We start from the raw sequence: 25,487 nt of genomic DNA on the forward strand, positions 1-25,487 counted from the left end.
TGAATCACGAGCTGACGGAAACGTCACTGAGGATAGACAGCAACACCCCGCTGGAGAATCGCCCACAAATCAAGAGTAAAAAAGACTTGATAGACATGTATCCGGAATGTTTCAATGATACAGTGAGATGTTTCAGAGATTTCCGATACCACGTCACCATCGATCCAGAGGTAAAGCCCGTTATCCATGCTCCACGAAAAGTACCCATCGAGCTGAAGACAAAGCTTGAAAGAGAGCTTAAGGAGATGGAAGAAAAGGGAGTGATCGTAAAGGTCACTGAACCCACAGACTGGGTAAACTCAATTGTGATATGAGAAAAGCTAAACGGGCGTCTCAGAATATGTTTGGACCCCAAAGATCTAAACCAGGCGATAAAGAGGGACCACTATCCCACCCCAACGCTAGAGGAGATTACGCCATCATTGGCAGGAGCCAAGGTTTTCTCAAAACTAGATGCCAGAAATGGATATTGGAACGTGAAGTTGGATGAGGAATCAACAACACTGACAACATTCAACACGCCATTTAGGCGTTACAAATTCCTGCGGCTACCATTCGGGTTAAAGGTCAGTGAAGATATCTTTCAACAGAAAGTAGACGAGACATACAGAGGCTGTGGAGGAGCTATAGGATTAGCTGATGATATTCAGATCTATGGAGCAGATGAAAGAGACCATGATATGCACCTACATGAGGCCATGAAGCGTACCAGGAAGGCTGGCATCAAGTTAAATGCCGATAAGTGCATAGTTAAAGTCAAGGAATGCCAATTTTTCGGTATGATTTACACACCAGAGGGAGCCAAGCCAAGTCCTGAGAAGATTGCAGCGATTGCTGAAATGAAACCACCCAAAGATAAGAAAGAGCTGAGGAGTTACCTCGGCTTGGTTCAATACACGAGTTCTTTCATCCCAAACATGTCGGAACATACAACAAATCTCAGAGAGCTAATGAAAGAAGACGCCGAATACCAGTGGTCTGAATCACATGAAAGGAATTTCAAACAACTTAAAGAATTGTTGTGCAAAGAAACAAGTCTGTCATATTATGACAGAAGAAAACCAGTCATTCTACAAGTAGACGCTTCTACCAGAGGACTAGGGGCAGCTCTTGTGCAGGAAGGAAAGCCAATAGCTTTCGCATCAAAGGCCTTGACGTCAGCCGCGACAAGATACGCCAACATAGAAAGAGAACTATTAGCAGTAGTGTATGGATGCGAGAAATTCCATACATACCTGTATGGAAGGCAGTTTACAATAGAGAGTGACCATCGTCCACTAGAACAGATCTATAAGAAAAATCTGTGCAAAGCACCTACAAGACTGCAAAGACTACTTCTAAGGCTCCAAAGCTACGACTTCACGCTTAAATATAAGCCAGGAAAGGAAATGGTGCTAGCAGATGCGTTGTCTCGATTGTCACCATATGAGAAACATGAGGTGGAGGGTCTAACAGTAAAAATCCACCACCTAGTGAGTGTTACCCCTACAAAGCTCAGCCATATCAGAGAGGAGACTAGCAAAGATGAGGAATTGCAACTACTCACACAACAAGTGATACAGGGGTGGCCGGAGAGAACCCAGCAGGTACAGGCGATAATTCATCAATACTGGATGATTAGAGACGATATTGCAATAGAAGACGGTATTCTCCTTGCTGGATTGAGGATCATCGTGCCAAAGACGATGCAGACAGAACTTCTCCATCTAATACACGAAGGCCACATGGGAATGGAGAAATGCAAGCGGAGAGCCAGATCAGCTGTATACTGGCTAGGCATGTACAAAAATATCGAACAGATGGTTTCTGCATGTGGTATATGCCAGAAATACAGAAATGCACAACAGAAAGAGATGATACCTAGTGAAATACCGTCAAGACCATGGCACACTGTTGGGGCAGATCTCTTCATGTGCAATCAAGAATGGTATCTCATAGTGACAGATTACTATTCCAAGTTTCCTTTTGTGAGAAGGATGAAAGATCTGAGAGCCACAACTACCACCAGAATTGAAAAGAGCTTGTTTGCTGAACAAGGAATCCTGGAAAAGGTAATCTGTGACAATAGAACCCAGTTCACATTGAGTGAATTCAGAGCTCTGGCAGAAAAGTATGGGTTCAAAATAGTAACCTCATCCCCACATTTCCCAAGGGGACACGGGTTCATTGAAAGACAGATCCAGACTGTCAAGAGAACTCTCATCAAAAGCAGTGAGATGGGGGAAGACCAAGACCTTGCCCTCCTATCACTCAGATCAACACCACTGAAAGCAGACATGAAATCACCTGCGGAATTGCTGAATGGGAGGAAGTTTAAGACTACCCTACCAGCAAAAATACATCCTCCCCAGGACCAGGAGGACTTCAGACAGAAGCTGGTAGAAGCACAAGTCGTAGGGAGCAAACATTACGACAAACATGCAAAGGTGCTACCAGAATTGCTGAATGGGCAATCGGTGCATGTGCAAGACCCGGTGTTGAAAACCTGGAATCCAGCCAAGGTCATTGGAAAAGCTGATACTCGAAGATCCTACTTCATAGAGACCGAACCTAGTAACCAATACAGACGGAACAGACTCCACATCAGACCTTCACCTGAACTGGTTAAGCAGCAGACAACATCAGCAACATTGACAACACCAGCTACCACAAGCAGTACAATGCCAGAAACAAGCGCCACAAATCAAACAACCACGAGCACGCACACTCCAACTCCAAGTGCGACAGCAACAACAACAACAAGAGCGGAACACACCAAAACACCGCAGAGGAGTGGTCACCACCAAATCCACAAGATGGAGGGACAATATCCAACCACCTGAGCGATATCGCGAATAAGAAAATAAAACTCACGATTCTTTGTATTTGATAATAGTTTAGATATAATATTTTTTAAAATTAAATTAAATTTCATGTTTTAGTTTTTTTGAGAAAGAGATGTTACATCGTTATTATTACATCGTTAAATGGAACTACTTGTTACATCGTTATATGGAACTACTTTGGTTAGTGTATTTATATTGCTATGTGGCACACTGTGAAAGGCAGTGCGCAGTGCAAGGACGGACCACTCCGCACCATGCGGCAGCAACGTCATAAAAGCAAGAATACAACTGAGTGAAAGCCGTAAACTAAATGAGTTAAAAGTGTCTGTATATTACATAGTAATAAGAACACAAGGAGACACAACACCATGGTTGTCTGCAGTGCAGCTCTTGCTTTGTTTAAAATGGGTACTGGAAGACCTCCTAACTGGTAGTTTTCAGGCACCAAACAGCTTTCTAACCTTCCAATATGACAACCAGGAAGTGTGTGCACATTTCTAGCCAGGAAGTGTGTGCACATTTTTAGCCAGGAAGTGTATCGTTCACCGTACCTGATCGGGCTTCTCCAGAAGCGCCCAGAGCACACACCAGAAGAATTTAAAAGAGTGAATAAATTATTTAAATTATGGTCCTGCGCTTCTTGCAGGACCCTTTTCCAGTTTTGGTATGCCCCAGTGCCTGATTTACCACATGTTGAACTCACCCAGCAATACGTGATGCTAGCCGGCTGGAAAGACCCCTCATCAGTGCTATTTAAAGAGATCAAGCGGATCTTACAGGTTAGTTGCTGGTTTGCCATTTCAGACTGCTGGTTAACTTGGGCCTCTTTTGTTGTGTTTTATTACTCTGGAAAGTTCACTTTGTCTGAAAAGAACTAGATTTTGCTGGTGTTGCACTCTTGTTGGCTGCCTCATAGACAGTTTGACTGCAGTCATGGGTGATTGCGTAGGGCTGCCTTCGGGGCTGGAGGATTAGCAAGAGCAGCAAGGAAAACAGCAGAGAACAGGAACAGCAGCCATAAGAGGGAGGAGGAGGGCACAGTGCAGGAAGCCATATCCACAGCGGGTTTTCAGGGAGTGCTTCTCCTATATTAACTTTATTGAGGAGCAATGTCTGAGGTGCCTTCACTTGACAAAGGAGGCTGTCACCGAACTATGTCACCTGCTGCAGCCACAACTTGAGCTTCGCACCAGGTCATGGACAGCACTGTGGCTGTCAAGGTCACTCTGGCTCTTAACTTTTATGCCACGGGCACCTTTCAGGCTGCAGCAGGTGACATTGTCGACCTTGTCAACATATCACATTTGCAGTCTACCGCTGAGGTCACTGAGGTGCTCTACACCAGGAGGAGAACCTACATCTTATTCCCCATGGACACAGCTATGCACGATGGGAGCATACTAGACTTCGCTCGCATAGCAGACTTCCTTATGGTGCAAAGTGCAATAGACTGCACCCACATTGCTTTATGTGCTCCCTGACATTTTTATCATTTGTAAGGGATTCCACTCCCCAACATACAACTAGTTTGCGACCATGGGCAGCATATCATGCATGTCTCTGCTCGATATCCTGGCAGCAGTCGTGACTCTTTCATCCTGCACAAGTATTTCTGTGCTGCCTTTATTCCAACCAGGCTGTCGGGTTGCAGGCTGGCTACTTGGCGACAAGGGATATCCCCCTTTGGACATGCCTCATGACTCCTGCCAGGAACCCAGACAGCTGACCAACAAAAAGAGCCATGCTGCTGTTATAGTAGATTTTACGAACAATCATTAATTTTATTTTGATTGATCAGCCATTGATAGGAGACTACAGAACTCGTGCTCGGCCTTGATAGAGGTGACTGCAGCTTTTGGTCCTCAATCTGGTTCAGTACTGTAAAGTCTGTAGGTACTATGGCGAATTAATACACAGACTACAAGAGTAACTTTAACAGGACTTTACTATTCGAAGGTCAGGGCGAATCTGCCCAATAAATCCTGACACAGCACTTATATACCGGTGTGGTCACCGTCGGTATTACAGTATACAGCAGCCAAGATAAAGTAGTGCCACACCTAAAATAGTTCTCTTAAAGGTGGACGGTTACATACAATAGTTCTCTTAAAGGTAGAACAGTTACATACACTACAACAATACTCAAGGTGTGGTCTCACCAAGGCCCTGTACAACTGCAGCAAGACATCCTTGTTCTTGTACTCGAACCCTCTTGCTACGAAGGCCAACATACCATTTGCCTTCTTAACTACCTGCTGCACCTGCATGCTTACCTTCAGCGACTGGTGTACAAGAACACCCAGGTCTCTTTGCACTTCCCCTTCTCCCAATCTATTACCATTCAAATAATAATCTGCCTTCCTGTTTTTGCCACCAAAGTGGATAACCTCACATTTATCCACATTATAGTGCATTTGCCATGTTTCTGCCCAATCACCCAACCTGTCCAAATCGTGCTGGAGTTTCACGACATCCTCCTCACAGCATATCCTCCCCCCCCAGCTTTGTGTCGTCTGCAAATTTGGAGATATTACATCCAATTCCCTCGTCCAGATCATTAATATATATTGTGAACAGATGGGGTCCTAGGACCGATCCTTGCAGTACCCCACTAGTCACTGCCTGCCACTCAGAAAATGACCCGTTTATTCCAACTCTTTGCTTTCTGTCCGCCAACCAGTTCTCTATCCAAGTCAATACCTTGCCCCCAATCCCATGTGCCTTAATTTTGCACGCTAATCTCTTATGCGGGACCTTATCAAAAGCCTTCTGAAAGTCCAAATACACCACATCCACTGGTTCTCCCTTATCTATTTTACCAGTTACACCCTCAAAAAATTCCAGTAGCTTAGTCAAGCATGATTTACCTTTTGTAAATCCATGTTGACTTTGTCCGATCCAGTCACTGCTTTCCAAGTGCTCTGCTATTACATCTTTTATAATGGACTCTAGCATTTTCCCCACTACCGATGTCAAGCTATAATTCCCCGCCTTTTCTCTACCACCTTTTTTGAATAGTGGGGTAACATTAGCTACCCGCCAATCCATGGGTACCGTTCCAGAGTCTATCGAGTTCTGGAAGATGACCAGCAATGCATCTACTATTTCTAAGGCCACTTCCTTAAGTACCCTGGGATGTAGATTATCAGGCCCTGGGGATTTATCGGCCTTCAGTCCCGTCAATTTTCCTAACACCATTTCCCTACAAATACTGATTTCTTTCAGTTCCACCCTTTCATCAGACCCTATGTTCCCCGGCATCTCTGGGAGGTTATTTGTGTCCTCCTTTGTGAAGACAGAACCAAAATATGTATTTAGTTGGTCTGCCATTTCTTTTTGCCCATTATAAATTCCCCTGATTCTGACTGCAAGGGACCTACGCTTGACTTCACCAATCTTTTTCTCTTCACATATCTATAAAAGCTTTTACAGTCAGTTTTTATGTTCTCTGCAAGCTTACTCTCATATTCTATTTTCCCTTTCTTAATTAATTCCTTTGTCCTCCTTTGTTGAATCCTAAACTGCTCCCAATCCTCAGGATTATTGCTTTTTCTGGCCAATTTATATGCCCTCTCCTTGGACCTTATGCTATCCCTAATTTCCCTTGTTAGCCACGGTTGGGTCACCTTTTTTGTTTTATTTTTATGCCAAACTGGGATGAACAAATTCTGTAGTTCATCCATTCGGTCTTTGAATGTTTGCCATTGCCTATCTACCGTCAACCCTTTGAGTGCCATTCCCCAATCAATCCTACCCAACTCGCTCCTCAGACCATCGTAGTTTCCTTTATTTAAATTGAGGACCCTAGTCTGCTGCCTTCAGAGTTTCTTGAGTTAACATGATCATTTCTTACAATATGCAAGTGACTCAGCGATGTCGACATTTCACCACCATTTTATGCTGACAGGATCCTCCATTTTAGATTGACAGGGTCCTTGGCTATGCGAAGCGAGTTGTTACCATATTTTGCATTCTATATCCTCATTCCCCCCTTTTATCATTCCATGATAACCATCTAAGGTACCCAGTGATTCTGGGCTTCATCCTACTGGTCCATCTCTATCTTATTGAGTCTATTATACTCCTCCTCCATTAATTCCTTCTCAAATTTAATTTCTTCTTCTGATGGTTTCCTTTGTACCAATTGACTTGGAATTACAGTTGTTCCTAATCTATTGCAGCAACACTTAATCAGCGTGAAAACTAGAAAAATGCACATAATTACGGCAAGTACCACCACTAGCCCATGTAGCAGAGTTTGTCCCATTGATCCTAGCCATCCTCTAATGATCCAATCAAACCAGTCAGCCCCTGGCTTAGGTTTCTTATACTGACTTACTGCATCCCGGATATGTTTGACAATGTTGGTTATGTTTTCCGAGCTATCAGGGATATAAGTACAGCACTCACTTCCTATCAAGGCACAGGTTCCTCCTTGTGCTGCAAGGAGGTAATCTAAGGCCATTCGATTCTGGAGGGTTACTGTTCTAATGGCTATCATTTCGGCACTCATGTCTGCTATAGCTTCCTCAGTGTCATTGGCAACTATCTCTAGTAGCCTTGCCAGATTCCTTGTTTCATCCATCAAGCTCATTATTCCATAGGGAGGGTTTATTACGCCGAAAAATCGATTAAAAGCTCCTAGCTCTCTTTTGGTCATGTGTTTCTTAAATTCGTGGTGTTCCCCAATCTTATTCAAGTGGTGAATAAAAGGTACTGCATAACCTAAGTAACACGACCCCGTCCAATCCCGGGGTAACCATGGATAGGCTTGGTGACCACATATAAAATAGGTCCCATTATATGCGATTAAATTGTCGTCTAATGCCTCACGAATCCTCCATCCCCATCTGATTTCCATTCCTTCCCATGGTCCCCCACTTGTCCTATTGGGGGTTCCGGTATGATCTAATTGGAAGAAACCTTGGCCACAGCCTCTGGTGCGAATACATTTTGTTACATTAACATTTTGGAAACATTTACTGCGTCCTACTTCTATACTTCTGGGCACACTCTTCGTTAAACATATTGGCCCCTTCGGCCTACCAACTCCTGAAGTATTAGTAAGGACTAAGGCTGGAGGCTGGCTGTTCCAATTATAATTAGGCTGGTACCACCCTTGGAAAGTGGCTAGGTCGTAACCTGCCGACTTCCATTTGTCCCTGTCGCCCTCCTGGTTGTATGAATCTTTATAAACGCCGCTGGCGTTCTGGCGCATGACCCACTCCGCCATCTCTGTGGCATTGAACGGGATGGGTCTCAAGGGAATCCCTCTTTTACTATGGATAGGAATGTGACTGCAAACCCAACAGCTTGTTAAGTTATAGCTTTTGGCGTATTCATATGACGTGCAGAAAGGTGTTGGTGAGTAATTCACGTTTCTTCCGTGATTTGTCCGTATCGCCTTGAGTCAGGCACAATAGTCCAAAAAGTCCAATAACAACGAGCAGCAACTTCATGGTTTCAGTCTTCAGTGGGCGCTCCGCCTGTGGTGGTGTTTTCTTCTTTGTAGCACTCGGCTCCGACCCGCCTGGGATGCTGTTTTCTCCTGGCTCCGAAACTTGATGCTAAGCAGATGGTCCCCTAGCGGTTGTTAATCTGTGAAATAAAAGGCTTACACACAATCAAAATTAAAACTTAAAATATTAAAACTTAAAATTAAAAATTAAAATCATATAAGTATAATAAGAGTAGGATTTCAGCAGGCCAGAACAATCCAAACACAACACCAGACCTCGTAAAAGCTGCAGTCACCTCTATCAAGGCCGAGCACGAGTTCTGTAGTCTCCTATCAATGGCTGATCAATCAAAATAAAATTAATGATTGTTCGTAAAATCTACTATATACTGTACTGATTTACTACTGATTTACTACTGATTATCTCCCCCCCCTTTTGATTGGTTTCTCCAATCAATTTACAGTGGTTGAAATGCACCCATGCGCTTCTTCCCTCGACCTTAGCTGCAGTCGGGGTTGTTAGTAAGACCTGATATGGACCTTCCCACCTTGGATCTAGACTTTTACGAGTGCAGTTCTTAACCATCACATACGAACCTGGTTCAATTTTTAGAGAACCAGATAAGTCAGGAAGTTCACCATATGCAGCACGGACCTGTGAATGCAGCCCGCGCAAAACCTTAGTAAGAGCCAAGACATAGGTCATAATTTCTTCAGTCATATGGTGAAAATGCACCGTTGTAGGAGCATTTTGGTTCCAGGGAGTCTTGAGTGGTCTACCATAGATAATCTCAGCAGGTGTAAGTCGTGCTTTACCCGCTGGTGTGGTGCGGATCTGAAAGAGAGCCACAGGAAGCAAGTGCAGCCGGTTTCGGCTACCAGTTTAGCAAGTTTGTTCTTCAGAGTCTGATTGGTTCTTTTGACAAGTCCTGCAGCCTGTGGTCGATAAGCACAATGCAATTGCTGATGAATGTTCAACTGGGTACAAAGTTCCTTGTTCACTTCGGCAGTGAAGTGAGGACCGTTGTCAGAACTTAACCGAGTTGGAATACCATACCGAGGTATGATCTCTCTCAGCAATACCTTAACAACAGTAGAGGCTTTATTGTCTGTGGTTGGATATGCCTCGATCCATTTACTAAATACATCTACAATGACAAGTACGTATTTGTAACACTGACATCTTTCCAACTCAATGTAGTCCATTTGCAGGGTCTCAAAGGGACCCTCAGGTAAAGGGGTTTTTCCCCATTCGCAAGGCACTCCCTTTCCAGGGTTGTGTTGTTGACAAATCAGGCATCGATCGCTAATGTTCTGTGCTATTGCTTGAAGCCTTGGATGCCACCAAGTACTTAGAAGCAAATCACCCACTGCCCTGGCACCACAATGAGTTGCAAAGTGTACACATTCAATAACCCATAAAGCTAGCTCATCAGTGATGCGCTATCAATTACTCATAAAAGACTGAGAGTTAAGAGAGTAACTAAAGGCTTTTATTAGCAAAGAACAGAGCATGCCTCTCGTGGTTGACTGGGTTCCAAGAAGGCAGGGGGCTGCAGGTCAATCACCTTTATACCTGGGCCTGTGTGGGTGGAGCCAGCCGAGACATGTTGAGGCATGCATAGGTACAACAGTGTGTAACAACAACAACAACAACAACAACAGTGGTTTACCACATTCACCCCTTGTTTAAAATTGAGTCCGACGGGGTGAAGTGTACTAAAGGTTCGTGTAAGTAAGTCTATCAGGTGGCCTTGTATGCCGTCCTGATCGTCGTGGTGGCGGCGGTGATGGTGCAGCATCCAACGTTGAGTCTGGCATCTCATTGAGTGGTTGGGTGGTCAATGACGGGTCCTGGGGCTGCGGCATGCCGTCTAGCGGGGTTGGGTTGTGGGTAGTGGTGGATGGCAATGGTAGTGTTTCAGGGGCACCCAAAGGTGCGAGATCTCGTGTGGGGGCTGTGTCCTCCCGCCCGTCCGGGTATGCTACGTAAGCGTACTGGGGGTAGGCGTGGGTAGTGGTGGATGGCGAGGGGGGTGTTTCGGGAGCACCCGAAGGTGCGAGGTCTCGTATGGAGACTGTGTCCTCCCACCCGTCCGGGTACACCACGTAAGCATTCTGAGGGTTGGCATGGAGGAGGCTCACCCTCTCGACCAGGGGGTCCGTCTTATGGGACCTCACGTGCTTCCGCAGTAGGACGGGTCCTGGAGAAGTCAGCCATGTCGGTAACGAGATCCCCGATGTGGACTTCCTGGGGAAGGAGAACATTCTCTCGTGAGGGGTAGCATTGGTGGCTGTACAGAGCAGTGACCGAATGGAATGGAGCACCGCAGGGAGGACTTCCTGCCAGCGAGAGGTCGGAAGGCCCTTAGATTTCAAGTTTAAAAGGACTGCCTTCCAGACCGTCGCATTCTCCCTTTCCACCTGGCCATTCCCCCGGGGGTTGTAGCTGGTGGTCCTGCTTGTAGCGATACCTCTCGAGAGCAGGTACTGCCGGAGTTCGTCGCTCATAAAGGATGAGCCCCTGTCGCTATGAATATAGCTAGGGAAACCGAACAAGGCGAAGAGGTCATTCAGACATTTAATGACCGTGGTACTGGTCATGTCTGAGCAAGGGATGGCAAATGGGAAACAGGAGTACTCATCAATTATGTTGAGGAAGTACACATTGCGGTCGGAGGAGGGGAGGGGCCCTTTAAAATCGACGCTCAGCCGTTCAAAGGGGCGCGTGGCTTTGATCAGGCTTGCTCTGTCTGGCCTATAAAAATGCGGTTTGCACTCGGCACAGATTTGGCAGTTCCTGGTCATGGTCCTGACCTCCTCGATGGAGTAGGGCAGGTTACAGGATTTGATGAAGTGAAAAAACCTGGTGACCCCCGGGTGGCAGAGGTCATTGTGGAGGGTCTTCAGTCTATCGACCTGCGCGTTGGCACATGTACCACGTGATAGGGCATCTGGGGGCTCATTGAGTTTCCCGGGCCGGTACAAGATATCGTAATTGTAGGTGGAGAGTTCGATTCTCCACCTCAAGATCTTGTCGTTCTTGATTTTGCCCCTCTGCTTATTATTAAACATAAAAGCTACTGAACGCTGGTCAGTGAGCAGGGTAAATCGTTTTCCGGCCAGGTAATGCCTCCAATGTCGCACAGCTTCCACAATGGCCTGGGCCTCCTTTTTGACAGAGGAGTGTCGAATCTCAGGGCCCTGGAGGGTCCTTGAGAAAAAGGCCACGGGTCTCCCCGTCTGGTTAAGGGTTGCAGCTAGGGCAAAGTCGGATGCGTCGCTCTCCACTTGGAAAGGGATGGACTCATCCACTGCGTGCATTGTGGCCTTCGCAATATCTCCTTTTATGAGAGTGAAGGCTGCACAGGCCTCTGCTGCCAGGGGGAAGGAGGTGGACTTGATGAGGGGTCTGGCTTTGTCCGCATAGTTGGGCACCCACTGAGCATAGTACGAGAAAAACCCTAGGCATCTCTTCAGTGCTTTTTGGCAGTGGGGGAGGGGGAGCTCCATAAGGGGGCGCATCCTGTCGGGGTCGGGGCCGATGACTCCGTTCTCCACTACACAGCCAAGAATGGCAAGGCGCTTGGTACGAAACATACATTTGTCTTTGTTGTATGTTAGGTTCAGCCGCTGGGCCGTACGGAGGAATTTCTCTAGATTAACATCATGGTCCTGCTGGTCGCGGCCGCAGATGGTAACGTTGTCTAGATAGGGGAAAGTGGCCTGGAGTGCGTTCTGGTCGACCATCCGGTCCATCTCCCGTTGGAAGACTGAAACCCCGTTGGTGACGTCGAAGGGAACTCTGAGGAAGTGGTAGAGACGACCGTCAGCTTCAAAAGCTGTGTACTGGCGGTCCTCAGCCCTGATGGGGAGCTGGTGGTATGCCGACTTCAGATCAATCGTCGAGAACACCCGGTATTGTGCTATCTGATTGACCATGTCAGATATGCGGGGGAGTGGGTATGCATCTAGCTGGGTGTAGCGATTGATCGTCTGGCTGTAGTCAATAACTAGGCGCTGTTTTTCGCCAGTCTTCACTACCACCACTTGTGCTCGCCATGGGCTGGTGCTACTTTCAATAATCCCTTCCTTCAGGAGTCTTGCTACCTCGGATTTAATGAAGCTCCTATCCCCGGCACTGTAACGCCTGCTTTTGGTAGCGATGGGCTTACAGTTGCGGGTGAGGCTAGCGAACAAGGAGGGGGGGGGACTTTAAGGGTGGAGAGGCTGCAAATGTTGCGCGGCGGGCGATTTAAAAGCTGCTGGCTGCAGACTGTGAGTGAGGGGAGGGGTCCGTCGTACGCTAATGTGACACTCTTAAGGTTGCACTGAAAATCCAACCCCAGTAGAACGGCAGCGCAAAGATGGGGCAGGACCAGGAGTTTAAAATTTTTGTATTCTGTGCCCCTTACTGAAAGGGTCACTACACAGTAGCCACCGACGTCCACTGACTGGGCTTTGGAAGCCAAAGAGATCTGATGTCGCGTCGGCAGGACCGGGAGAGAGTAGCTCCGCACCGTGTCGGGGTGGATAAAGCTTTCCGTGCTCCCGCTGTCAAAAAGGCAGGTAGTGGCGCGGCCGTTTACCTTAATGTCCATCATGGACCTGGACAGTTGATGAGGGAGAGATTGGTCCAGCGTCACGGAGGCCAGCGTATGGTCGAGTGAGTCGACGTGGTCGTCAGATGAGGTGGTGGTTGAGTCCGGGTCCCCCGTGGTTGAAGTTGGAGACGTCCGAGATGGCGGACAAAATGGCGGCGCCCATGGTCCCGATCCCCACGCGGCTGGGGGAGTCCAAGATGGCGGACAAGATGGCTGCCCCCACGGTTCGCACGCGGCGCTGCTGGCGTTAGCGGTTTTACCTTTGCAGGCGCTGGCATAGTGTCCTTTCTTCCTGCAGCCGGAGCAGGTAGCGTTTCTCACCGGGCAGCGTGCTCTGGGGTGTTTTGCCTGGCCACAAAAATAACATTTCTGTGTCTTGGACATCGCAGCAGCAGTTGAAGGTGGCGGTCCCATGACCCAAGGTTGTGGCGTCCACGTTGCGGAGCGGTTAGGGGAGAAGGTGTCCATATTCCTGTGGGCCGCGTCGAGCGAGAGCGCGAGGGACACTGCCTTTCTCAGGTCCATTTCTCCCTTTTCCAACAGTCTCTGCCGGGAGTAGTCGGACCTTAGACCCGCAACGAAAGCATCTCGGATCAGTCCCTCCGTGTGTGCTGCGGCTGATGCTTCTTTGCAATCGCAGTCTCGGCCGAGTATCCGTAGTGCCCGTAGGAAGGCCTCCACTGATTCCCCGGGCTGCTGTCTGCGGGATCTTAAGAGGTGCCGGGCATAGACCGTATTTACCGGGCGTGCGTATTGCCCTTTTAGCAGACCGATAGCCGCCGCGTAGGTCAATGCGTCCTGGATTATTGTATAAATTTGGTGGCTCACCTTTGAGGCCAGGATTTCCAACTTGTTTTCGTCCAGGGTCACAGTTGAGGCTTGCAGGTAGGCCTCGAAGCAACGCAGCCAATGCGCGAATTTGGTAGCCGAACCCGCTTCTTGGGGGGTCTAGGTCCAGGCATGTTGGTTTGAGGGCTCGCAGCAGCTCCTGTTGCTCAGCGTTTGGTGCAGCAGCCTGCTGTTCAGCAAATGTCGACATTTTGTTTTTGCTAATAAAATTGATGTGCTATCAATTACTCATAAAAGACTGAGAGTTAAGAGAGTAACTAAAGGCTTTTATTAGCAAAGAACAGAGCATGCCTCTCGTGGTTGACTGGGTTCCAAGAAGGCAGGGGGCTGCAGGTCAATCACCTTTATACCTGGGCCTGTGTGGGTGGAGCCAGCCGAGACATGTTGAGGCATGCATAGGTACAACAGTGTGTAACAACAACAACAACAGTGGTTTACCACAATCAGACATGCAAGTCTGTTCCGCGGGAGTAGTCCAGAGTTTTGATAAAGGGTTATATACACATCCCAATTCTCTCCACAAATGCTTATCACTACCAGGAGCGTCCTCCTGCAACTTAATCACCTCTTGGATGGTTGGCATTAGTTTTTCCGAGGTAGACTGATTCTTTTTGGAATTTTTAGTCTGCCTCATCATTCGGGGCACAATCATTTGGTGACTCCTAGAAGCATTTTTGGCCGCCTCATCAGCGCGGCGGTTTCCTATATCTACCGGGTTTTGGCCAGTGGTATGGGCAGAGCATTTAATCGCAGCTATCTGTTTGGGGAGTAAAAGGGCTTGCAAGAGATCTGAGACTAACTGACGGTGAGAGATCGGGCTGCCCGAAGAGGTCAGAAAACCTCTATTTTTCCACAATTGTCCAAAGTCGTGGACTACTCCAAAGGCATATCTAGAGTCTGTATGTACATTGATTTTTAATCCTTCTCTCAAAGTACAAGCTCGTATGAGTGCAAACAGTTCGGCTTGCTGGGCAGAAAAAGGGGATTCAAAGGCTGCTGATTCTAAGGTGACACCTTCCTGATTTACAATTGCATAACCAGAAATTCGTTTTCCCATCTCATCAACTGAAGAACTGCCGTCCGTATACATGGTAATATCGGGATCTGCAATAAGAGTGTCAGACAGATCAGGTCGGACTGAGGTATCATCCTTAATGAGGTTTAAGCAATCATGGCTTGGTTCATCACTCTCGGAGGGCGGATATGCAAGGAAACTGGCAGGGTTGATAGTGCTACAGTGTTTAAATGCTAGCCGAGGATTGTTCAGTAAGTATATTTCATACTTATTTTGCCTGGCGGTAGTCAGGTGTTGGGTCTGCAATTGCCCCAATAACGCAGTGACTGAGTGAGAGCTATACACGGTAATGTCCTGCTGAAGTGTCATATTAGCAGCTGACTGTAGACTGTTGTAGATGGCTGTAAGGATCTGGGTGCAATAGGGATGTCCTAAGGCTACCGGATCCAGTTTTGATGAATAATAAGCTACCGGTCGATGCTTATCTCCATGCTTCTGAGTCAGAACTGCTGTTGAGCAATCGTTCATTACTGTGCAATATAACTGGAATGGCCTATCATACAGGGGTCGTCCCAGGGCTGGTGCTTGGACCAGATCCTGTTTTAATTCCTCAAATGCCTGCTGTGCCTCTAGTTCCAGCTCAAACTCTCCCTCTTTAGCCGTGTAGGGAGTCAGATGTTTGGTTAATACTGCAATATTAGGTATCCACTGTCGACAATAATTAACCATTCCCAGCCACTGCCTGACTTGTTTGGCCGTTTTAGGGGTTGGCGTCTCGCATATTGGCTGTATTCTGCTAGTTTCCAAACTGCGGTTTTCAGCTGATAACATAACTCCAAGAAATTTAACTGTCTTCTGAGCCACCAATACTTTCGCTGGAGATACCACATATCCTAATTCTGAGAGATAGTTCAACAACTGAATAGTGTCTGTGGTGTATGTAACCGTTCCACCTTTAAGAGAACTATTTTAAGAGATGCACTACTTTATCTTGGCTGCTGTATACTGTAATACCGGTGGTGACCACACCGGTATATAAGTGCTGTGTAATGATTTATTGGGCAGTTCAGCCTGACCTCCGACTAGTAAAGACCTGTTGAATTTACTCTTGTGGTCTGTGTGCAGTGATTCTTATTAACAATAACTAGAACACACAGACTTAACAGTGGCGACGATGACGATCTTACCCTGCGGCAGAGATATATCCAAGGCAGTTTAACGGGCGTCGAGAAGAGGCATCCGCCCTCATCATCCTGCTGAGAAAAGACTCGGGTCTGAAGAGCAAGGAAGAATCCTGACATGAAGCCTTCCATCAGCAACAGGCAGTGATCATCCCTTCTATCACGGTGGTGGGTAAGCCGATCAGCGACAAGCAGCAAGTCGGCCACGTTGGCTGTGAAGTAGGGGAGGGAAAAACGGAGGATATAAGGGCGGAGAACTCGACCACGGCCGGGGAAAAGAGCCGGACAGAAGTCGGGGCCAGAGGCGCTGAGACTGGGGCAGCGTAAGGCAAGGGAACCGCGGTGAATGCAAACGCAGCCGGTGTAAAAGACCGGGCTGCAAGCGGGCTGGGAGACGCAACAGCGTCGAGAGAGAGCTCGACCGTGACCGGGGAAAAAGCCCGGGCAGCTACCGAGGCCGCGAGGCGCGGGATAAAATTTAAAAAAAACGCGGAGAACTCAGCCGCAGTCGGGGGAAAGGACCGGACTGCAAGAGGGGCTGGGAGGCACGATTTGAGAACCGCTGGGGAGGGCGAACGCAGCAATACGGCAATCGCCATTACAGCCAACGGGGGAGAAAGGCAAATGCGGGAAGCCGCCATTTTCATAGGCGGGGGAAGAAGACAAGCGCGGGAAACCGCCATTTAAAAAATAAATAAATAAAAGAAAAATGTCTTTTTGTTTCTCAAGAAGATTGCGAGGATGCCTAAGCGTGGTAACATCAATGATTTCGATCCCGATGTTGAAGATTGGGCCACGTATGTAGAACGCATAGAGATTTATTGTAAGGCAAATAAAATATCAGATGAAGATAAAGCACTAACCTTACTAAACTCAATGGGTGCGAAGACATACGGGCTATTGCAGCATCTTCTATCACCAGCTAAACCGGCGGATCAGGCTTTTGCTAATATTGTTGCTGTCCTGAGAAATCATTTGAACCCCACACCGCTGATGTTAGCGGAACGATTTAAATTTTATGCGAGAACGCAACTGAAAGAGTAAAGCAACGCGGAGTATTTAATTGAACTGCGTAAGCTAGCGAAATACTGTCAGTTTGGGGAAAGATTGACAGAGGCACTGAGAGACAAATTCGTGTGTGGATTGTCGAAAGAAGGAACACAAAAGCGGCTGCTTGAAGAGAATGATCTTACACTTGATAAGGCTGTCACTATTGCAGCATCGCACGAAGCCGCAGCGAGAGGCACTGCGGAAATGCAGCTGAAGGCAGCGGTACTCAGCGTAGATCAAATGGCTTTGGGTACAGCGAAATGTTATCGTTGTGGAAAGACAACACACGATCAGAACCAATGCTGGTTTAAAAATCAGGAATGTAGAAAATGTGGCAAGCTTGGTCACATAGCTAAAGTATGCCGGTCAGGAAAGAAGACCAGCAACAAAAAGTCACCGCAGGAAAAGTGCAGAAAGGTACATAAGGTGGCTGAGAAGAGTTCGGATGAACAGAATTCGGATTCGGACTCCAACAGCAAGGAACTGGGTAGTCTGAGAATTCACAATGTGAGTAAGGAAGCTGACCTACAAACTATCTGGGTCACACTTCAGATAGCAGGAGGCCAAGTGAAGATGGAATTGGACACCGGATCGGCGTTGACGGTCATGAATAAGCAAGATTACAAAAGGTTATTCACACATATTCCCCTATGGGATACGGAGATAGTATTGCAGACATACACGGGGCAAAGAGTATACCCCATCGGAAAGATAAAAGTCAAGGTGGTACACAAGGGCAAAGAACACCAAGGAATGGACATATATGTACTACCTGAGGGAGGTCCACCACTTCTGGGACGGGAGTGGATCAGGAAAATAAATATGGACTGGCACTCCTTAAAAGCAATAACGGTAGATTCCGGAAAAAAAGATGTCAAACCTGAACGATTGTCCAGAATATTGGATGAGGCTAAAGAGGTGTTCCAACAGGGACTGGGAACACTGAGAGGAATTACGGCAAAAATCAAGATTGCAGAACATGCAAACCCAAAATTTTTCAAAGCCAGACCAGTACCTTATGCGATACGACCTGCTGTGGAAACTGAGCTGGAAGGGCTAGAACGTTCAGGAGTACTGTCTAAGGTGGACTGGAGTGAGTGGGCCACGCCCATTGTTCCCGTCATGAAGCGTTCATCGAGTAACAAGCCAGGGGAACCGGGGAAGGTCCGCATCTGTGGAGACTTCAAGATCACGGTTAATCCGGTGCTTCACACGGTGCAATATCCGCTTCCGCGGATTGAGGATATCTTTGCTTCATTGTCTGGCGGGAAACACTTCACCAAGATAGACCTGGCGCGAGCGTACTTACAGATGGAAGTTGAGGAAGAGTCGCGCCAGTATCTCACAATCAACACGCACAGAGGCTTGTATCGATATAATAGACTAGTTTTTGGAGTGGCTTCGGCTCCAGCAATTTAGTAGAGGGCCATGGAGGAGGTATTACAGGGAATTCCAAGCACTCAATGTTACTTGGACGATATCCTGATTACAGGAGATGACGATGAGGAACACCTTGCAAATTTGAAACCGGTGCTCACCAGATTGAAGAAATATGGACTTTGAGTTAATCGCCAGAAATGTGAGTTCTTTCAGAAACGGATCTCGTACTGTGGCCATGTCATTGACCAGGAGGGGCTGCACAAGTCACCTGACAAGATCGAAGCTGTTGTGAAGGCTCCCGCTCCGAAAAATGTATCCCAGTTGAGGTCGTTCCTAGGGTTGATTAACTATTACCATAAGTTTCTGCCAAATCTATCCACGGTGCTGCACCCGCTGAACACTCTTTTGCAGAAAGAAGTACCATGGAAGTGGAGCGAGGACTGTAAGAAGGCCTTTCGCAAAAGCAAGGCATTGATCACCTCAGAGGAAGTGTTGGCTCACTTCAACCCAACGCTACCTATTCGTTTAGCTTGTGATGCTTCTCCTTATGGTATTGGAGCAGTACTCTCACACAAGTTGCCAAATGGCTTGGAAAGGCCAGTCGCATTTGCATCCAGATCATTGACCTCCGCTGAGCGCAACTATGCTCAGATAGATAGGGAGGCTCTCAGCCTTGTGTGGGGAGTAAAGAAGTTTAATCATTACCTGCAGGGCCAGAAGTTTACACTGCTGACAGACCACCAGCCGTTGGTATCCATTTTTAACCCTAAGAAGGGTGTTTCGGTGATGACAGCACAGAGGCTACAGAGATGGTCCCTTTTCCTAGGGGCACATCAATATCAGATAGAATTCAAAGGTACAAAGCAGCATGGTAATGCTGATGGGCTGTCGCGCCTGCCACTACCTACTGAGGAGGAGGCACTGACGGTTGACCCGGTGGAGTTATTTCACTCGACCATCATCGAATGTTTACCTGTCACCAATGCAAATATTGAAAGGGAGACTAGGAATGACCCGACACTGTCCCGGGTCTACGAATTGACAGTAAAGGGATGGCCAGCCCACGGTGATCCACTGTTACCGGCATTCTCAGCAAGACGAGAACAGCTGTCCATCTGTCAGGGAACATTGATGTATGGAACAAGGGTGATTATCCCTCCTAAGTTAAGAGAGAGAGTTCTAAAAGAACTACATGAAGGTCATCTGGGGGGAGTCAAGATGAAAAGCCTTGCTAGGGCTTGTGTGGTGGCTGGGTATCGACCAACAGAGAGGATCTGACGAAAAGCTGCTCAGGGTGCCAAAAAGTCCAAAATGCACCTCCAATTGCACCACTGCATCCATGGGAATGGCCTTCAACCCCATGGCAACGTGTACATATTGACTTTGCTGGCCCATTCATGGATTCCATGTTTTTAATTGCGGTGGACGCACATTCTAAATGGCCAGAAGTAATTAAAATGATTACCACTACCTCGGAGAAGACGATCGCGGTGCTAAGAACGATATTTGCAAGAAATGGATTGCCAGAGCAAATATGTTCAGACAACGGACCACAGTTCGTGTCAGAGGAATTCCAGAAATTCCTGAAGAAGAATGGGGTGAAACATTATACCTCTGCCCCATATCATCCAGCTACGAATGGGCTGGCCGAGAGGTTTGTACAGACGTTCAAAAAGGCAATAAAGGCCATGAGCGAAGATCAGATTCCACTGCAACACAAGGTGGACAATTTCCTACTGGCATAGGCATGCTGGAGATCGACTACCGCAAAAACTGTAGCATCAGCAGGTATCGAGGCCAAGATGTGTGCTGGATTAGGTACTAGCGCATGAAGTGGCTGAACAATCGCATTTATTGCTCGTAAATCCTGCACTAGGCGGAACTGATCAGGCTTACCAGGCTTCGGAACAGCCAGGATGGGTGTATTACAACTGGATTGGCAAGTTACCAAAATTCCCTGCTCCAACAATCCTTTAATGAGTCTGTCTATACTCGGAAGAGCTTGGTGTTTCAAAGGGTATTGTCGTACCGTCGGCAAGGTCACATTTTCCTTCACTGGGATCTCAATGGGTTTTATGCCGGTTAGACCTACATGCGTTGGGTCTTCTGCCCATACCTGTGGATTCACATACTCCAGTATGTCTTTCCCTACATGACGGTGCACCACAGTCAGGCTAGGCTCAGGATTTTGGTAAAATTGGACCATCAGACCTCCGGATAACTGTTGCGGTTGGTGACATTCAGGGTTTGCCTGATCGATCGCTCGTTTTACCATGGGCCCCAAATCTTTGGCATGGAAAGGCTGGTTAACTTCCCGCGTGATATGAGGGGCCACTGTCGAAGGCTGCTTCCACAAGTGTAAGGGAACCTGCACAAACTCTGCTTTTCCCTCAGGTCCAGTTACTACAGCCTTGAGGTAGATTGTCCATTCGGTACCTTCCTGATCTTTAAAATACTCCTCAAGGGTCCTATCCTTTCCACTTCGATCATATGCCAGTGTCACATGATAGGAGGATGCATTGAGGTCGAGCGACCACCATTGAGGTGTAGTCGAAACATAACATTGCCTTTTATTTGCCCAATGTCCTATTGCTATTCCTTCATCACCACAATCAAGTTTGAGTTGGAATGCACATAGTAAGTCTCTGGCCATTAAATTGCAGTCCAAGCCGGTAGTTATTACAAATTGGTGGGTTGCAGATTGATTTTTGTAGGTCACCTGAACTGGTTCTGACATAGCATACTTGGTCCTTTGACCTTGGAAGCCTGATAATTCCTGGGTCTTGTTGGATCGGGGAAGTTTAAGGTCCGATTGGACAGAGGACATGGCGGCTCCAGTGTCTACTAAAAAGGGATACCATTGATCCTGGATTTGCAACATTAATAAGGGTTCTCGGTCCGAATGTAAAGTGCTGACCACTAGATTAGCTAGTAAATTCTGTGGGAATGGATTGTTCTGGGAGAAATTGGTATATTCTCCCCTGCCTCCTCTAGGTCCTCCTTTGTTTCCTCTCCATCTTCCCCTGCCTCTCCTAGGTGGGTCTCCAGAGGCTAAGGATGGGCAGTCTCTGACCCAGTGGCCATCCTCTCCACAGTTATAACACTGCCCTTGTCTTGGACCTTGGTATCCCCGTCCTTGTCCTCTACCCCTTCCTCTACCTCCGTAATTCTGTTGTGGAGGGGCGTAGGGTAGGCCGTATGCAGGAGCATCGGGGCCGTTTGGATGAGTGTAATATCCATAATTCTGAGAGTCTACCCATCCAGGGGTACAGTATTGAGGTTCCATCTGATACCCTGTCCTGTCTATCGTGTGTGGTTGAATTGGGACTTCCTTCATGACATATTCTGTTTTTATTGTCTTCTGGGGTTGGTTCTCCAAACCTTTACTCTCTTTCCAATAATATTTTATGGCTCTAGTAATTTGAGCTGGGCTATTTTCTGCCCAGTTCATATTATTGGTTTTAATTGCGGTTGCTACCGCAGCCGGAAGGCAGTTCATCAGAATGGCGCAGAATTGGCGTGAATTGGCTCCTCCTTGATAATTGGTGTCCCCCGACTGTCCCTGATAAACCTCACAGAATCTCTCCAAAAATTCCTCAGGACCCTCATCTTTCTTTGGCTTAGTATCTAGGACATTGGGTATGTTAATAGGCTTCTGAAGTGTTTGACTAGCAGCCGTAAGCATGGCTGTTATTCTATCATTGTCATTCCCCATGGCCACATTTAGGGCTGCCAGATTAGCATGTCGCAAGTGAGTTAAGAATTGAGTATGTTCCGAGGGGGTCAGTACTTGTTTGATTAAAGCCCATAAATCTCGGGATTCAGCGTTGTACACTTGAATGGTGGTTCGTAAAAAGTCCACAAACTTTTGAGGCGCTTTGTGGCGATCCGGCGCATTAGTTAGGATAGACATTAATTCATTAGGCTTCCATGGGAAGAATACATCTATGGTGGGGTTAGCTGCGGCATTAGCCTGATCTGGGTTTGGCATCTTTCTCACTGGAAGGTTCCTGGGTGGGTTACCGGAATGATTTTTTGATTCTGACTCATGATCCTCAGGAGGTGATAAATCATCCTCCGAATCGGTAAAGTCACTACATGACTCAGTGTCGCTTTCCTGAGTGGATTTATGTTGAACTAACTGTCTGACTCTTTTCTTATTTTCCCGTTTCTCTTCTTCCTTCTTTTTCTTTTTCTTATCACTCCGGGTAGGAGTATAATTTGGCACAGGGTTTGTCTGTCCTGCCGTTTGTAACCGGGTCCGACTACTTATGGGATCAGTAACGCCTGTGGCACTATCGGGTAAGGTGGTTGGGGGTATTCCTGGAGTGAATGGGGGACTGGTTGCGGAGAGGGTTGCTGGAGGGGTAGTATTAGGCATCGCTAGTGAGGCCGACGTTGGAAGGGAGGGGTAAATATTGATGTACTGGGGTGGCTGAGGAGGTGGCACATTAGGAGTTCTGTACATCCAATTGTCTAAGTCCTCATCTGTTCCGTCTCCCTCTTTCAACCTAAGGCCAACCATTGAACTACGTAGTTCATTTTTATCCTTTTTATCTGGCGCCTTTTCAGATTTTGACCTTTTCTCATGTGCACATTCTTTCTTAAGTATTTCAATGGGTTTAGGATTTCCTCCTTCGGTTAACTTTATTCCTAATTTAACAGCATTTTCTTGCCAGCTGGCTAATAGGGAACTGTCTTTAATTTCTTGGCAGTACTGTCGCCAGAGTCCAATTAGTTTTTTAGTCTTGCTTCCCATGTTCTTTTTCCAAATAATTCCTTGAGCTTGTTTAACCGTTTCTAAACTTTTGGGACCCCCTAGTGGTCATTGTTCGCTGCCTAATTTTTTATTTAAAACCCCTGAGAGTAGTCTCAATTGTTGGGCTTTATCCGGATATTTGTCACACAATGTTTGTAAGGCACTACCCTCATCACTTGTTGTGTGTAGGTAATTACCCATGGTTCTCTTACACTAAGGGCTCCCTTTCAGGATTCGAGTTACGTTTTTAAAAGTGTCTCGTATATTTCACGGATACCGGCACACAAAACTAAACACCACAATACAATAACTACAATACTTAGACCAAACAAAAACACAGTGAGTCGTCTATATTCATCAAATAGTAATTTTAGCCTCTGTCACCGTCTGGTACAGGTATTCTTAGCCTAATTATTCAAATCGTAAATTTAGCCTCTGTCACCGCCTGGTACAGGTATTCTTAAACTCTAATTATTCAACTTATACGACCCTTATCTTGCACTCCCCGAGTACAAGTTGCCCGAGCTCTAGAGTCCCCGACTCTCTCTTTTTACTTTCTTTCAAGTATTCTTTTTCTCTTTCTCTAAAATCACTACTTATCTACTTTTTAGTCCAATCGGAGCCTGAGCGGACCAAGTGAAATACGAGGCCGGCGCGTTACCCGACTTGGATACTTATTTCCTAAGTTTACACAGTATTCGCCAGATTGACCCAGATCTCGTCGGGACACCACGCAAGAATTAGCGAGTGGCAAAACTTTTATCGGACTTACGGATCAGAGGAAAACCGAGGTGGTAAATTTAAACATACTCACTCCGGGGGCCCATTTCCTCCTCTCACGTCCAAAACTAGTTCGGCTCTTAATTTCGCGAATTCTCGGTGATCGTCCGTTGAGATCCCACTTCTGACACCAAATGTTGAAATGGATTCTTTTGGTCCTCAATCTGGTTCAGTACAAACACTGAGTCGAATACTGGTTGAGTTCAACAGTTTTTATTCCGTCATCCCGGGAGACTTACTCTGATACAGCACAGTCCTGACTCCAGAAGAGTCCGACAGGTTAAACCAGAGCAAGCAATCTTTCATACAGTGTGCCACATTATTATACTTGCATTTGAGAAGACATTAACACATCGTACAGTCTGCACCAATCCCGAGCTGTACACGTATACATTTAATTTGATTTCCTGGCCTGGCAGTATGAAACAAAGAAGTCACATTTCACTGAATGGTTTATAGTTAAGTAAATATCCTGGTAATGGTTTCATGATCACCTAATCATTATGGTAATGCGTTTGCAATCATGGTAATGTGTTTTCTGATTGCCTATTGTCTGTATAACCTTTGCACTCCGCCCTACACTGTTTCCACCAGCAAGGTGTGACATCGTGGGTGCCAGCCATATTAGCAGCCACAGATCAGTTTAGCTTCTTTTATTTTACTTCCTGCTGCCTTCACAGTTTCTTGAGTTAACATGATCATTTCTTACAATATGCAAATGACTCAGCGATGTCAACATTTCACCACCATTTTATGCTGACAGGATCCTCCATTTTAGATTGACAGGGTCCTTGGCTATGCGAAGCGAGTTGTTACCATATTTTGCATTCTATATCCTCACTGCCACTAGAAACATCTTGGCCAAACAATTGGCGAGCTCAAGCAACACTTCCATTACCTGGACCATTCTGGAGGAGCTTTGCAGTACACCCCTGAGCGGGTATCTAGATTTGTAGTCATCTGCTGCATGCTCCCCAATCTTGCCATCTTGAGGGACCAGCTTTTACCACAACTGGGCAACCAGAACAGCAGCAGACACAGGAGGAGGATCATTAAGAGGAGGAGGATAGGCATCGACTTCCAATGTCACTAGCTGCTGGAACTCTCGGAGACCAACTAATCGAGGAATGCTTCACCTAAACGATCCCTCCAATCCCCAATACACCAACAGTCCTGCAATCCTTACCACCTTCCTTGCTACCCTATCCAATTGTCTTCTTTCACTATAGCCTTATGGGTCTTACTCTCCCTTCACTCCAAGTATAAACACTAACACCAAATCTAGAACAGAAAAACAAATTTATCAAAGGACTCCGTATACATCCTTATATAACAGTTAACGGAAATAATTAAAAATAACCTTTATGTGAGCCCTTAGTGCCTGTCTTGGATGCTCATTTCCCTATCCTAGTACTACTATGAAGTGTTTCCCCAGTAGCTACAGCTTGGGAGGTGGAAGACTGCTGAGCTGTCATTGAGGACACTTCAGATCAATGAGGGAACTTTCTCTGCAGGTAACCACACATACATCCAGCCCAGCAAGCTCCCCAAATGATTGAATACTCCAAATGGTCTGCTGCGTGACC

General features: G+C 46.7%; 1 protein-coding gene across 5 annotated transcripts in view; it reads left to right on the forward strand.

The window, feature by feature from the left end:
* Window positions 1–25,487, forward strand: part of gra (granulito) — a 242,581-nt gene that overhangs the window by 120,806 nt on the left and 96,288 nt on the right. The window contains exon 1 of one of the 5 annotated variants that reach the window (XM_085992695.1): window positions 3,374–3,604. The exons of the other annotated variants lie outside the window; for them this stretch is intronic. Within the exon in view, the coding sequence (XP_085848821.1) occupies window positions 3,542–3,604 (63 nt within the window). The 5' untranslated portion in view covers window positions 3,374–3,541. Of the gene's footprint in view, window positions 1–3,373; window positions 3,605–25,487 lie in introns of those variants that run through there. 5 annotated transcript variants of the gene reach the window in all.

Source organism: Somniosus microcephalus, chromosome 7 (genome assembly GCF_052327205.1).
Source record: "Somniosus microcephalus isolate GS21.2 chromosome 7, FLI_Smic_1.0, whole genome shotgun sequence".
Lineage (NCBI taxonomy): Eukaryota > Metazoa > Chordata > Chondrichthyes > Squaliformes > Somniosidae > Somniosus > Somniosus microcephalus.